The sequence below is a fragment of the Tupaia chinensis genome, unplaced genomic scaffold (assembly GCF_000334495.1).
Source record: "Tupaia chinensis unplaced genomic scaffold, TupChi_1.0 Scaffold000366_1, whole genome shotgun sequence".
Lineage (NCBI taxonomy): Eukaryota > Metazoa > Chordata > Mammalia > Scandentia > Tupaiidae > Tupaia > Tupaia belangeri.
This window is the reverse complement of record NW_006159863.1, coordinates 3786016-3802748: the sequence shown is the minus strand read 5'-3', so window position 1 is coordinate 3802748 and position 16733 is coordinate 3786016. Positions and strand designations below refer to the sequence as shown.

The 16733-nt window shown below is 42.6% G+C and overlaps 1 protein-coding gene across 4 annotated transcripts in view; it reads left to right on the top strand.

The window, feature by feature from the left end:
* Window positions 1-16733, top strand: part of DOCK5 (dedicator of cytokinesis 5) — a gene marked incomplete at its 3' end in the record, with an annotated part of 171854 nt that overhangs the window by 68374 nt on the left and 86747 nt on the right. For all 4 annotated transcript variants that reach the window (XM_014589651.1, XM_027773738.1, XM_014589650.1 and 1 more), the window contains 5 exon segments: window positions 1916-2040; window positions 3573-3671; window positions 5681-5753; window positions 9374-9477; window positions 10407-10590. In XM_014589651.1, the coding sequence (XP_014445137.1) occupies window positions 1916-2040; window positions 3573-3671; window positions 5681-5753; window positions 9374-9477; window positions 10407-10590 (585 nt within the window).

Genomic DNA, 16733 nt, shown 5'->3' with positions numbered 1-16733 from the left:
GTTTCCACCCCCAGTTGGAAAACTTCTCTCCTGTCTTGGGTTGGTTAATTCTTAGTCATCATCCTTATTCAGACATCATAATCCTGTGCATTTAGACCTGGGGCTCCTCTATTGTATTTTATGTAAGAGACCAGTGCTGCGATTGATCCAGCTGAGCAAACCAGAAGCCTGCCAGTACCCCTGACACCTACCTCCCTTTCCTTTACACCTCACACAAGTGATTGGAAAAGACCTGCCAATATTACCTGTAGAAGACCTCTGCAACCCACCCCCCCTCGCTCCACCTTTTCCGCCACCACATGAGTTGGAGCTACTGTCATCTCTTCCCTGGACAACTGCCATGGCATCATAGTTGGCTTTCTTCAGTCTGCTTTTCCTCCTCTGTATCCTCTTCTCTCTACTGTGGCATGGATGACCTAAACACACCAGATTCGTCCCACTCTGCTGTTGCTGAAAACATTCCATTGACTTCTATTTAGGTTCGGATGAAGTTACAAATTCTTCATTTGACCTGTCAACCTTGGGAGATTGGCCTTTTGTTTGTCTCTGAAGCCTCTTTCCACATTAGACACCCCCTCACTATGAGGACTAAGGCCGTATAGATTTCTACTTCTGGGCATTTGTACATCCTGCTCTCCCTGTCTATGATATCAGCTGAAAGGAAGGATTCCCACACCTTCCAGATAAGGTTTGGGCCGTGTAATATGCATTCATAGAGCCTGGTCTATTCTTCATGTGGAGTGATACGTTGAATTGTTTGATTATTTGGTTAATGCTTCCTCCCTTGCTACTGTAGACCATGCAGGAGGGCAAGGCTGATGTATGACTCACAGTCGTCTCCCAACCACTTAGCACAGTGCTGGGGACAGAATAGGTGCTCAGTCAGTTTTTTATGAATATCACCCCATCATCTGGTTATGCCATAATTTATTCAACCAACTCTCTGTGATTGGAAATTGAGGATGTTTCTAAATTTTGACATTCACAAACAATACTGTAATAAATTATCCTTATAAATAAATAATTGTTCACAGTGTTAATCCTTTGGGACAAATAGTACCAGTGGCCATTGCTGTGTCAATTACGGGTTTTGATACAAATTGTCACTTTCTTTATTGACAAAGACTATGTCAAGATTTCAAACTGAAATATGTGAACAAGCTTATTTTCCTTGGCCCTCAGCAACTATGGGAAGTACTTTTTTTCCCCAATTGGAGAAGTGGAAAAAAGTAATCTAGGGGCCAGATGGTGATAAAAGTGTTAAAACATAGCCTCTCCAAATCATTTCCATATGGGAAGGTTCCCGGTTCAAGTCTGGAGACTTCCCTAAATATGCTGGGCATGCTTGTGCCTCTGATCTAGGAGTAGATCCGTGTTAAGATCCTGATGGGGGGACCAGCAATTAGTGTAATGGCTCTGTTGCTGAACTCTCATGTAGCTGACAGTGGTTCGAGTCCTGGACCCGGTGGCTTAAAACTCACGCTGGGTGCGTGTGCGTGCGTGCCCAAGATCCCGAAAGGAGAATGGAGGAGAAGAGATTGTGGCATAGCCATCCCCCCTGGGGGGGGGGGTGATTTCTCGCTTTCTGTCTCTCTGTCTCTCTCTGTCTTTCTGGCAAGTGCACACCCCCTATAGCAAAAACCTCTTCCCCCCAAAAAAATAAGATCCTGTTGGCAGTGCTAGCTCTTCCTCTGTCTGTCTTCATGAAAGAAATAAACTTTCAAAAATGTATTTTGGTCTCTATGGAAAAGTAGAAGGAAGTAAGCTAAAGACAGCCGTACACAGGGAAGACTCTTGGTGTCTGAATATTTTATTATAAACGCAAACCGAGTCATACTTAATTTATCTTTTATGTCCTGAAACTTAAAAACAACTTCTCTCAGCAACACTCACAGAACAGCTTGTCATGTTGCAGGAGATGTTCGGAATGATATTTATGTCACCCTGATCCATGGGGAGTTTGACAAAGGGAAAAAGAAGACGCCAAAGAACGTGGAGGTGACCATGTCTGTGTATGATGAAGAGGGTGAGCTCTTAGAGGTATGAAGCGTCCCCAGAAGTCCTGCTGCCACCGCATCCCTCTTTAACGATAGACTTGTGGGCTGCTTTTAATTATTCTCTACATTGGGACGGGTTTTGTTTTCCATAAGAGAAAAACATAAAATGTTAAATTCATGGTTAGCAATTACCAGTCTTATTGATGAAGCCATTGGACATTATTTTCATATTTCTCCTGTGCTAAGAAATAACTCCAGCCAGTAATGACTTTAAGCGAAAGGTTCTGATGCAGAGGTTCGTTATTACTTTCAAGTGACTGTGCCGCTCTCAAGCACGATAAGTTCACGTGGGGCTTGAGTAAAGTGGCCTGGCTGTCCCTCAAAAGGCACATTTCCTTCACCTGAGCAGAACCAAAGGCGACATGCCCATCAGAGAGGAGGGAAACTAGGAGAACCCTTGGGCAGAGGTCAAGTGCTTCTGTACTTTAGTTTTAATAATCAGAAAACTGGAACATAAAAAGTGTTAAGTCGATCTCCATCCTCCCCACCCCTGGAAAACACAGGTATTAGTGCAGAGCTGGGAAGAGATCCAGTGTCCTGACTTACACTCCAGAGTTCCTCCCACTCTGGCAGTTTTCTATCCATATGGAGAAGTCAGTCTTAATCTGATGTCAAGAAGAAGGCTAGAGATGATGTAGTTATAGGAGGTCTCCCTTACCTTTGCTGAAATCTGACACCCCTTGAATGAGCCCTGGTCACCTGCTTTGCAATCCAGAAATTGAGCTCTTGGTTCACTCAGCCCTGAGTGTCCTGTTGTGCAGGTCCTCAAGGACACAGTGAAATACAACCTGCCACTTTTCCATGGATGTTGTAATCTTTGAAAGAAATAGATATCCACGCTGTTTACTAAGCCAGGTCATCTCCGTGTTAGAGGGATAAATACAGTGTCATGGGCCATCATCTGGAGGTGTTTCATCTGTATAGTTCATAGACCCCTTGAGCCCCTTGAGCTCACTTCAAGGCTACATCTTCTCGTTGTTAGTTGTGTTATGGCTTTGTTCACCAGTGTGGAAGTGCTTCAGCGAGCCTGGTTCAATGCTAGGAAAAGACACAGCCTTGAAGTTGAGTGGCTGTGCTGTACCAGAATAACAAGTCCCTAAAGCAAAATGCAGCCAGGAAGGAGAAATTGTTTTTCTCCAACAGCAGTACATCTGTCTATATGGCCGAACTCCTAGTCACCATCGTGAGGTCACTGTTCCCTGCGGAAGAAGAGGAAAGAGGAAGGAGAATGCATGGGTGGGGATGGAAGAGAATAAAAGTTATAGGAAAGAAAGTGGTAAGATGGCCTTGGGTCCCTTAGTGCTACCATATTTATTATTTAGACCCTTAAATAAAGTGGTAGACATTCATTTTTACCCTCCTCTTCACGAAGCCTTCACACTTTCTCAGCCTGTGGATGCCATTATGAGGCCTGTGCTTGACACTTCGGGAATTGAGGAGGAACGCTCGGTATGGAGAATACTTTCACTTTTCGGAACATTTTATCTCTTCCTAATTTTTTCTTTCCATCCAAAGAAAGCAATTCATCCTGGTGCTGGATACGAAGGCATTTCAGAATACAAGTCAGTAGTCTATTACCAAGTCAAGCAGCCCTGTTGGTATGAGACTGTCAAGGTGAGACTTCAACATTTGTAACCCTTGTCATCTCCTACACCTCCCTTAGGTTTTTAGATTCCTGTTTTCTTTCCACCCCCATTTTTTTTTTATCCTGCAGTTTTAGGTAAGTTGCCTATGGGATCTGTCTGAGAAGGGAGCTGGTAATTCTCTTCTGTATAAGAGCATTTGTCCTTCCTGGGAACCAGCAGTCAGCATAATGGCTATGTCGCTGGACTCCCATATAGTCGACTGCGGTTCACGTCCCGGACCCGGTGGCTTAAACTCACGCTGGGCGCGTGTGCGTGAGTGCCCAAGATCCCGAGAGGAGAATGGAGGAGATGGGATTGCGGCGTGGCCATCCCCCCTGGGGGGTGATTTCTTGCTTTCTGTCTCTCTGTCGCTCTCTGTCTGTCTGGCTAGCGCATGCGCCCTATAGCAAAAACCTTTCCCCCCCCAAAAAAAAAGTTTCAGGAAAAAAAAAAAAAAAAAAAAAACTGTTTTTTTTTTTATTAAAAAAATTCATTAAAAATACCTATTTGATGACTGCAGTAAGCTATACAGTGCTAGCTAGGTGCTACTTTATAGTATGTTCATTCTACTCACTGAGGTTTATGCCTAAAGACAAACTTGTGTTTATGGATATGTATGTATCAGCTGTGCTTGCTATTGAAAATATTTAGATTAATTAAGATATTTAGTGAAACAATAAAATGTTGGGAGAAAAGGCATATAAAGCAACCATAGATACCAGAGACAGTGTGGGAGGAGGGTGGGAGATGGCAGAGGGTGAGAGATAGGGAATCAAGGATGGGAAAAAAGGCAAAATATACAGGAAACAAGAAATGGAGAATTATTTGTTGATAATAACACATAGGTTGATGTGCTTGATTGAGCCAATATACAGTGTATTCTGGATGGAAAAATCTCATTTTGTATGCTGTAATGATGTACAGTGAATGAATGTAAATACATTTTTAAAAAATTAAAAATTTCTTCAAAAAAAGAAAAGAATTGTTCTCATATTTCAATTCATAAATTCAAAAGTAACAATTTTTTATAGTTCATATGTTTTGAATGATGCCCTGTATACAAATTTATCTCAAGGCATTATAAGTTCTTAAGAAATGTATTTTTAGTTACTTATATCATTTTCCGGTATATAATCATGCCATAATTTATCTACTCACCACAGACTCTGTTTTTTTTTTTTTAAATTGCCCAGTGACTCTGTTTTTACTGTTTTTATATGTAAGCAACAGAAGGCTTCCTTGATCCACTGTTTTATTTTTTACCTTCTGTTATTGACCCTAGTTATTACCATGTCAGTGCAGGTAGCATGAAAGGTCTCGTATAGACCTCAGAGTACCAGTTACTTTCCTCGGAAGCATTTACTGTTCCTTTTTTTAAAAAATTTAATTTATATTTATGTTTATATTACTCACCACAGACTCTGTGTGTGTGTGTGTGTATGTATATATATATATGTGTGTGTATATATATATATATATATATATATATATGGGGTTTTTTTTGCCATAGAGCATGTTGGCTTGCTGGAGAGAGACAGAGAGGGAAAGTGAGAAATCACCCTCCGGGGGGATGGCCAATCCACAATACCTTCTTCTCCATTCTTCTCTTGGGATTTTGGACTTGGATGCACATGTGCCCAGTGTGACTCTCAAGTCGCTGAGTCTGGAACTCGAACTGTGGTCAGCCATGTGGGGATCCAGCGCCTTAACTACCACGTCACTTGCTGGCCCCAGAATTTACTGTTTCTTGAGAAAATAGTGGAAATTCAATATATCTCCATACTCAGAGTCCTTAATAAACATCGAGATGATCTTTTTATTGAGATTATTTTAGTTTGCTAATAGCTCAGTGTCCTTTGAACGAAACCTTACACCACGTCTCAGTCTGTAGTAATTAGTGCTGTGTTAAGACACTAAAATTGAGCCTAATTCTGTATAATGAGCCATTGGTGCAAGTCCTGTGTATCTATAAACTCTTATTTCCTTACTGTCATGCAGGTATCCATTGCAATAGAAGAGGTCACACGCTGTCATATCAGGTTTACCTTCCGGCACAGGTCATCTCAGGAATGTAAGTGTTAGGAGGCCTACGGCATGTTTCCATTTCTAAAAACTTGCTATCACTTGTCAGTGCTTCTGTTGATCTGCAAAACAAGATCTATGGACACCAGACTCTTTGCAACTTTACTTCAGAGTTCATGAATGCTAAGGAAACCAGAATAATGAATTTTGCTGGGCTTCTGAGGTCTGTGTTTTCACCCTCTGTCAGTATTACCCCATGATGTGTTCTGTGAAAACTTAACATTCTGTCAGATGGTCTATGCAAAAAAAAAAAAAAAAATTTCACAAATAGGTGGAGGAAATATTGTCTGTCCCCTTCTCATTCACAGTGTATGTCGCCATATTGCTGATACTTCCTGAAGCATGAAAACTGTTCGGACTCTTCTGTCCAAATTATCACTTTTTCATTAAAGAAAATTTCATAAAAGAACCATTTCAAGTTGTTAGTGACCGTTTCTGTTTCTGAAATGGCTGCTCTAAAGGGCAGAGAAGAAAACATTGTTTTCAGACTGATCACAAAATTTCCAACAACACCTTGTTCTCATTCAGTATCTTATAAAGATGAAACCCTTCCTTACAAGATGAACTAGTGGATACCATAAACCAGGCTGCAGGCTGGGCCTTGGTGTGTTGCAGCCAGTAGGACACTACCACACCTATGGCCTAGTTCGGAAGGTCGGACCAGAGAATGGGTGATGGTGTACAGAATAGCACGACATGTCCTTTGGCAGAGAGTCGTGAGGGGACACATGGCACGGCAGACAAGCCAGTGTGGGGGATTTGTGTATGTGATTTCCTGTATCGTAGCTGAGACTTAAAGGTAGGTAGAAATTAGCCCAGTCAATGGCAATGGGGGAGAAATGCGTTTGCAGAACTGAAATGAGCTCTGTGCGGCTACAGCGAGAGCAATAATAACATCAGATTTAGGGGGCCCGCGGATGGCCTAGCAGTTGTGTTGCTGGACTCTCACATGGCTGACCACACTTCGAGTCCCGGACCCAGTGACTTAAAACTCATGCCAGGCATGTGTGCATGTGTGCTCAGGATGCCGGAAGGAGAATGGAGGAGTAGGGATTGTGGCATGGCCATCCCCTCAAGATGTTATTTCTCACTTTTCCTCCCCTCACTGTCTCTGCCTCTCTCTCTCTAACAAGAACATGTGTCCTAAGGCAAAAATGTCTTTAAAAAAAAAATGTCAGATTTAGAACTAGAGATAATGCAGGTATCCCAGGGGCAGTTCAGATAAGTGAGTGTTTAAAGCAGCTTACTGTAGAATAGTTGGAAGCTACAGACTGGATCTATAAAATTAGGTCTATAACATAATACCACTTTGTTTCATTCAAAATACGTGTATACCTGACCAGCAAGCAGTTAGCGTAATGGCTATGTCGCTGGACTCCTACGTAGTCAACCTTGGTTCGTGTCCTGGACCTGGTGGCTTAAAACTCACGCCGGCCACGTGTGCGTGCGTGCCCAAGATCCCGAGAGGAGAATGGAGGAGAAGGGATTGCGGCATGGCCATCCCCCCCAGGGGGGTGATTTCTCGCTTTCTGTCTCTCTGTCTCTCTCTGTCTGTCTGGCGAGCACATGCGCCCTGTAGCAAAAACCTCTCCAAAAAAAAAAAAGAAAGCATGTATACTGAATAATTTTATATGGATTCAAGATGTATACAAGTAAAAGGAAATACATTAAAAAAGTAATCATTTCAGATTATTATCATATGAAAACTACCTTTTATGAGGATCAAAAACTGGGCTGGCCCAATAGTCTTGTTAAAGGAACAGGATTCCATGTGATGAACAGCTGTTCAGACCCTAGCCCTGGCAGCTTTAAAAATATGTCGAGAGCATGTGCCGATGGTACAAATTCCTGACAGGATGGAGAAACGGAGAAGAGAATGTGGCATAACCATGCCCCTTTGAGGGGCACTTTCTTCCCTCTCTGACTCTCTCTCTCCCCCCTACCCTCTGACAATTAAAAAAACAAAAAAACAGTCAAGGGGCCAGCAGGTGGCCTTTGAGTCAGATACAGTAGTTTGAGACTCACACTGGGTACGAGTATGTGAGTCTCCCAAGAGGAGAATGGAGAAGGGATTGTGGACTGGCCATCCCCCTGGGGGGGTGGTAATTTCCCATTTTCTCTATCTCTGTCTCTCTAGCAAGCACATATGCTTAGCAAAAAAAAAAAAAAGTCAAATATCAGCAACTTGTTACGGTTCTACACTCTCCTAACCTTCTCCTAACCTAGCAGTTATTGGGGACTTAGTTCTTACCAGACATTATGTGAAGCTCCATTGCTACACAATCTTGTTTAGTTTCCACAGTGATCTAATAAGGTGCACAGTGCTTTTGTCCACATTTGTACATAAAGACACTAAGGCACCAAGAGGTTGTATATTGGCCTCTGGTCACAGGCTGGTAAGTGATAGAATCTGGACTGACACCTTTGCAGTCTAAGAATGATCAACTGGAGCCAGGTCATGAAGGATAAAGATTATTTTGGAACCACATTAAGGAGAAACCATTAAAGGGTGGTTTCTAGTTTTGGTGTTGGGTTTTGGTTTGGTCTTGGTTTCGGTACAGAGTAGTAACAGCTTTATTCATAACACCCAACGTTGGAACAGCCCAAATGACCTTCAGCCGGAGAATGAACAAGAAACGTGATGTACTCATGCAGTGGGTTATTATTCGGCCCTTGTGGGGTACATAAGTCACAGCAGACCTTAGAGTTGTGTCTGCAGTGATAACAGGCCACCAGGTACCCCAGCCATAGACACCCAAGCAAAAGACCCCGTGGCCCATGAGGCTGACCCTGGAAGAGCAGGAGAGACATGCTCTGTCCACCTGTGAGGCAGGACCCTCCTCCCCAGAAGCCACAGGGCGCCCATATCTGCTTCCCCTGGCACCTGGTGTGATACGTTGGGAAGGAGAGCATGAACAGAAGTCCTTCCATAAACATTCCCAATGCCCAGCAGTGCTCTTAGCATAGAAATACCCTAAACATTGATGAATAATAAACTACAAGTTCTACAAAGGAAACAAACATCCAACTATTTCACTTCCTCCAATTATGTGGGCAACATCATAAATTCTGATTTGTGATGTATACCTTACCAAGTCTCTTAGGACAACAGAAATTGAGAATAGCCCATTCAAGGGTTTTGAAGCAGGTGGTTGACATGGTTGAATTTGAGTGTGGACACCCCATTTTCATTGAGGCATGGAAAAAGTGTTAGGTGGGAGAGGAGTAGGGGCAGAGACTGGTTCAGAAGATCTTGTAAATAAAGGAAGTAGGAGAAGGTGGCCTGAACTCAGGAACCAAAGGAACAGAGAGAAAAGGGACAAAGTCCAGAAGTATTAGGACATGTGGTTGACAAAGGGTGGAGCTGGAGTCAACATGCACATTTCTGATTGGATCAATTGGCTGGATATTCCCTAACCTCACAAATAAGAGCATTCTTGGGGGTACCAGAAGATTTCAGTTTGGGGAGCCTCTGATACACCCAGCCTGTGCAGTTTTATGTTGCTTGCCAAATGTCACACCCCAGAGCAAAATGTGAAATCAGCCGTCACAGTCATGACCTCCTCATGTCTTTCTGCACTGCTCAGACATGTACTTCTGTCTTTTCAGCCAGAGATAAGTCGGAACGAGCATTCGGGGTGGCCTTCGTGAAACTGATGAACCCTGACGGCACCACTCTGCAGGACGGGAGGCACGATCTGGTGGTTTATAAGGTGGTGTTAACAAACTGGTGCTCCAAGAATAGCTGGAGAAATATCAACTGCCTTTGAAAGTGGCTGTTAAGGCTTTGTCACTTAGGTGTACAGACATCAGAAACCTCTCTAAAGCTGTGTGTATGTGCCCCTTAAAGTACGGAAACCCGGAGGGCTCTGGTAGCATCAGGTGCACAGTCTGCCTTCCCCTTTCTGGAGAGAGAGTGCTGCATTATTATGTAGTCTTTAAAGAGCGTCTCCCCCTCTTCTGCAAGTGGAGTTCCATGGCAGTGAATCGAAGGGGAGCTTCCCTAATCTGCTGCGTGCATCGTCCTGCGTGGAGCATCGACAGTTGCAGTGTTGGGCTTGGTTAGAGCGTGTGGTGGGCATGGTAGGATGTGGTTTTCATATCACCATGAGCCAGACGCTATTTCTGTGCTACAGGGCCTTGCTTCCTTCCCTAGAAGTTTTGTCCCCATTCTTTCTTCTTGTAACTGTTGCCAAACTATGGCTTCTACTGAGATTTTTGAGTATAAAATAGACACTAAAAGATCTCACGTAGCCAACAACATTCAGAGGGTTGTCACACAGTTGCCTTCTAGTGATGAACATATTTCTTACCATCTCCTTAGTTTGCAGATAGAATTGTGGCACAGCAAGTTAATTCTTCCTCCATCAACCTGATGAAGTGTAACTGTGACCATTTATAGGTTCAAGAAAATGAAACCCAGCCTTGTTCTTTATTCTAGCAGAGAGTAAGATATTCCTGTTTCTAGTTTTTAGTTCATTCCACTTTCAGATGAGAAAATTATTCCTGGACTCAAACTCTGTAGAAAGATATCACAGTGACTCAGACGTACAGGAGATCTTAAGTATAGTTTGCTAACAGTATGATTCTCACGCTGGAAACACTCTGTGCTCACCATAGAAATTATTTTTTATTTGCTCAGGGCGACAACAAGAAAATGGAAGATACCAAATTCTACCTGACCCTGCCCGGGACTAAAGCAGAACTAGAAGAAAAAGAGCTCCAGCCATCCAAAAACCTGGCCGGCTTTACCCCAAGCAAGGAGAGCACAAAGGATAGCTTTCAGATTGCCACCCTCATTTGTTCCACGAAGCTCACCCAGAATGGTAGGTGTGGTGGCCACTGAGGCACAGGAGCTTTCTGCTTGGTCTGGTGTGCTCCTTCATTAGACTCAGGGCTGGACTGTGTGGGGCTAGGTCCTCTGAAATGGAGATCTGGCCAGTGGAGTTCTGTTCTTGGCCCTTCACATGCTTTTCTGGGTAGTCCTGATCAGGTAAGTTAAAGCTGCTACCAAGGTGGTGGTGTCTGTCGTTAAAACAGGATGAAAAGCGTTTCTGTCATTTTTAGTATCATGATGCCTATAAATGTATTCATTAATTGAGGATATAAAACTCAAAGTACTATGTTCCTTCCTTCAAGTCAGCAAAGAGCTTTGATAATATGCTTTGTCTAGTATTATATAACTAGAGATATTGCTAATGGAACAAAACTGGCCAAAAAAAAAAAAAAAAAAAAAACGTAATCGGTCTCCTGTCTAAACAGGCACAGTAAAAGAGCAAGTTTCTTTTTCTTTTCTTTCCTTTTTTTTTTTTTTTTTAAGGTTTTTGCCATAGGGCATGTGTACTTGCCAGAGAAAGAGACAGACAGAGACAGTCAGAGGGAAAGTAAGAAAGCATCCCCCCAGGGGTATGACCACACCTCATTCCCTTCTCCCCCCATTCTCCTCTTGGGATTTTGGGCATGCATGCAAACACGTCTGGTGTGATTCTCAAGCAGCTGGATCTGGGACTCAAGCTGTGGTCAGCCATGTGGTAGTCCAGCTCCTTATCCACCACACTACCTACTGGCCTGAGCAGGTTTCTTCCTAGACTTTCATCTGTCTCCTATGTATTTTTCTCTTTCCAAGCAGTCAGAGACTTTCCATAGAATCAGGCAAGTATCTGCAGTGGGGCTTCATTTGGTTTCCTCTTCAGATCTCTCACAGTGGCTTTAACCTCTCTCTTGTGTAACATGACATTCAGTAGCCAATAAAAGCTTCTTACTCTTCCATCTATAACAGGTAAGGAGACCTATTGAGATAATGGGTCAAGCATCAGCTCTCCAGGGATCTTGCCTTAGAAATTCTGTATCAAAAAGAAAAAAAAAAATTCTTTATCCATTGTGCTGTGTACATTAGTCTCTGGCCCTATGGATAATTGGGTGAGGTCTCTTGCAGGTGTTCTGCCTTAAGGAACCATGAAGATAGACAAAACATTTTAGATATGCAGTGTAAGGATAAGATCTTGGTTGTTTTTTTGTTTGTTTGTTTGTTTGTTTTGTTTTTTTAAGAGAGGTTTTTGCTATAGGGCATGTGCGCTAGTCAGAAAGAGAGACAGACAAAGCGAGAAATCACCTCCCCAGGGGGGATGACCATGCCGCAGTCCCTTCTCCTCCATTCTCCTCTCGGGATCTTGGGCACACACGCACACGTGCCCCATGTGAGTTTAAGCCATTGGATCTGGGACTCGAACCATGGTTGACTACATGGGAGTCCAGCGACATAGCCATTACACTAACTATTGGCCCCAAATCCTGGTTATCTTTAAAAAGATCCTATATTGGGTTTGTTTTGTTGAGTCATGGTTGGTGAGAGAATAAGGATAGTATTTCAACTTGGACAAGTGGCTCGACTAAATAGAGTGAAGGTCAGGACTGATTCATGTGCAAAAGTGAAAGCACACACATCAGAGATTTTGCCAGAAAACATTTCGAGCTTCATAGGAGACATGACAAAATTACTATTTGTACCATAACCATTGTTATGGAAAGAGTAAATATAATAAACTGCCGAAGGTTAAAAGGTATGACGTTTATGGAAGATAATTATAAGATATAGCATAGATTTTTTTCTTTCTCTTTTAGGTTTTTGCCATAGGGCTCCTGAGCTCACCGGCAAGAGACAGAGAGAAAGAGAGTAGGAGGAGAAGTGAGAAGTCACTCCCCAGAGGAGAGGGCCATGCCGTGATATTTTCTCCTCCATTTTCCTCCTGGCATTTTGGGCACACACATACACAGACCTGAAGTGATTTTCAATCTGCCAGGTCCCACCATGTGGGAGTCCAGCAGCTTAACCACCACACCACCTGCTGGCCTCAGATTTTAAATGTCTTCAGATCCTTCGACCCAGTCATTTCACTCCTAGAAATTGAATCTCACTGAACGATAAGAGATGTGAACAACAATTTATGCGTGAGGCTTTTCAACCCTGCTACTTAAGATAGGAAAGAGCCAGAAACAACTCCAATGTCTAATAGTTTTATTAAACTACATTTTTTAAGGAAGTTAGGTGATGAACTATATGCTAAACATCATATTTCAAAACATTTTAAAGACTTAAAATAGCAAAGGACAGGACGAAACCTTTTAACATTGTATTACTAGAAATATTCAAACTGTTTGTGGAAAATGCATGTTATAGAAAAACTCCGCATAGATTTCAAAATTTTTTTGCATCAAAATAAATGCCTTCAGAGTCAGCAGGTAGTGTAGTGGTTACATTGCCAGACTCCCACATGGCGTGACTGTAGTTCAAGTCCCAGACCCAGTGACTTGAAAAATCGTACCAGGAGCTTGCACATGTGCACCAAGTTCCCAGGAGGAGAACGGAAGAGAAGGGACTATGGCATGGCCATAACCACTGAACAGTGATTTCTTACTTTCCCTCTCACTGTCTGTGTCTGTCTCTGTCTCTCTCTCTCCCTGGCGAGCAAATGCACTTTAAGGCAAGAACTGCTAAAATAAATGAATAAATAAATGCCTTCATTCCTCTTTTCCATGAACTTTTTGAGGTCTTTTCATATGATCTAAGTGTTGTTTAAGTATGTGGGGACAGGCCAGCGAGAATGACATAGCAGTCCTGCAAAGCTCTGCGATGCTGAAACCACATGTGTGGGCCCTGGGTTCAGGTCCTGAATTTTTCCCTGTGCATGTGTATACACACATACATACACTGCACTCCCTGTACACACTTGCACACGCCCCCCACCCCCACCCCCCCACACACACACTTTTTTCTTTTTCTGTTTTTTTCTTTATCTTTGGAGAGGTTTTTGCTGTAGAGCGCGTGTGCACACCAGAAAGACAGAGAGAGACAGAGAGACAGAAAGTAAGAAATCACCCCCCAGGGCGGATGGGCATGTATACTTACGTGCATGGTGTGAGTTTAAGCCACTGTGTCGGGGACTTGAACCGCGGTCAACTACATGGAGTCCAGCGACATAGCCATTAAGTCAACCGCTGGTCCCCCCGACACGTTTATACCCAAGGTTTCCAGACATACACATGCATGCCTCTGATCCTGGCTGGCTGTGAGGCTGAAGTGGAATCGTGGCCAAAGGACCTGTCGGGGTTGCCACTCTCCATCTTTCTCTTTCTCTTTCTCTTTCTCTCTCTCTCCCTCCCTCCACCTCTCTCTTTCTCTTATGAAAGAAGTAAATGCATAAACTTGTCTAAATGATTCAAATCCCAGTTCTGCCCATCCCCAGTTGTTTCATCTTGGACAACCGACTCAGTCTCTCTGGCTTGGTTTCCTCATCTTCGAAATGGGAGTAATAATAGTATATATTCCAAAAATCAAAACCAGTAAAAACCAACAATATCTAGTTCACAGTAAACTATGAACATTAGCGATCATTATCATTACAAGAGGACTTCAACAAATTCATGGAAACATGACATTAAAACACAAGTTTATTTGGGGACCAGTTCACTTGAAATGAAAATATATTAAATTATGAGTACGTCCCCTTTTTTGCACTACTCACATTTCAGGTGCCCAGTAACTTCATGTGGCCAGTGAATTTCATGTCGGACCCCATGGATACACGTTCTCGTCATCACAAACTGTTCCACTGGGTGACAGTGTGCTCTTAATTTTGTCATCCCTGTTCCTGGTATTTAAATCAAAAGCACAACATAACAAACAACTTAACATGTAAAACAAAAAGTCTTAAATATTATTTCAAAGAAGATTTCAAAAGGCAAAGCTTCTGTGAGCCAGAGTGCAGTTTTCTGCCATCAGCATGGATGCGTCAGGAGAGGGGATGGGCTGAGAGATGGGGACCAGCAAAGGCATCCTGAACAACACTCGTGAATTGTTCGTGCATTTGCTTTCTTCTGCTTTGATGGGAATTATGAGGAACCAATTTAATTTATTCTGAGAGAGAAAAAGCAGAACATTAATAAGGCATCAACTGTATGAGGGTGTTTACTGATCAAAGAGGTAGCTGTTCTCTCACACTGAGACCGTGACCAAGGCATTTCTGCGTAGCCTGAGGGCTATCGAGGCTCCAAAGGTTAAAAGCCACTGGGATTTGTCACAAACAGATCTTGTAAACTCTCTTCATTATTAATTTATTTGATTATTTTTTTTTTAAATCCAGAACAGACTGATTTATATGGTATTATTTATTGCTTGGTCTGTGAAAAGGCTAAGAGTAGATTTGTTGTGGGGCCAGCAGGTGGCATGGTGGTTAAGGTGCTGGACTTCCACATAGTTGACCACAGTTTGAGTTCCAGACCTGGCTGCCTAAAAAATTTTATGTGCGCATGCCCAAAATCCTGAAAAGGGATTGTGATGTGGTCATTCCCCTGGCATGATTTCTCACTTTCCCTTTCACTGTCTCTCTGCTCTGGTGAGTGCTTGTGCTCTATGGCAAAAATAATAATAATAATAATAAAATAAAAATTTTAAAAATCTTAAAAAAGAATAAACTTGTTTCAGTTAAGGAAGAGGGGAATTAAGGTCCATATAGGTATGAGACCTGGTTCTAGGTGCTTCATGCTTGGCTTCTCATTTTAATATTCTGGGACATGAAAGTACCAGTATTTCCAGTATTATCCCTGGCTTACTGGTCTGAAAGTTGGATTTTTTTTTTTTTTAAACGAGAGAGACATTTTTGACAGTGTCTCACCATGTGGCAATCCTCTTGCTCCAGCCTCCCAGTTAGCTAGGCCTAAAAGCCCACTACATGCCCAGCTGGTTTTAGTTGGATGGGGAATTAAACCCAGGCCTCCCACATGGCCTCAGCCTTGAGGAGCCGATCACATCATTACGTCTGAGGTAGGACGTGGAATTGTGAAGTGGGAAAATTTCTTGCCTTAAGAACATAACTGGGAGACGGTCGGTTTTAAAAACATATTTATAGATAGCTGCAAAGTGTTTGTAGGCTTTGTCTTTTCAAGGTTCTTTCTTTTTTACATATTCATTTATTTATTTCTTGCAAGGGAGGAGGATGGGAAGACACAGACATCCTCACTGGGGTCTCACACTGCGATCCACCCCAGCCTCAGCCAGCCCAGATCATGTACCCACCTGAAGTATATAGGGAGGCGACGGGACTCCAGACGATCTGGGACTTTCCCATGGGGGTCTAGTGCATTGACTGCAGTGCATTAATGCTGCTAGTTCTTGTTTAATTCATCGCAGTGCATTAATGCTGCTAGTTCTTGTTTAATTCATCTCAGTGCATTAATGCTGCTAGTTCCTGTCTCTCTTTTTCTTAATGTATTTATTATCATCATAATCTTGTTTATATTGCATTGACTCACATATAACTTTACAGTGTATTACATTTCTTTTTCCAGAAGGAATACCATGCATGTCAGTCAATACAGAGACATTAAAATCCCCATTTCATCATCCAATAGCTTTCCATTGTTTTTCCCAATCATTATTATTATTTTTCCAATTATTTCTTAAACAGTCAATCACTATTTCTCATTTTGCTTGTAAAAAGACTTTACCCAACATGAAGTACTTCTCAGACCAGTCCAATGAGTCCCTCGTTTTCAAAATTATTTCCTAATCCTCACCCATAGACAGTTACTACCTTAAATGTGGAGATTATCCTCCTCTTACTTTTTTTTATAGTTGTACAATCTTTGTAGCCCTAAAAATTATAAAAAGGAGTTAATATTTTTGACACTCAGAGGGAAAGTGAGAAATCACACACACACACCCCCCAGCGGGGGGACAGGGGATGGCCATGCTGCAATCCCTTCTCCATTTAATTTTTTTTTTTTTTTTTTGGAGAGGTTTTTGCTATAGGGCACGTGTGCTCGCCAGATAGACAGAGAGACATAGAGACAGAAAGCGAGAAATCACCCCCCAGGGGGGATGGTCACGCTGCAATCCCTTCTCCTCCATTCTCCTCTCGGGATCTTAGGCATGCACGCACACGCGCCCAGTGTGAGTTTTAAGCCACCAGGT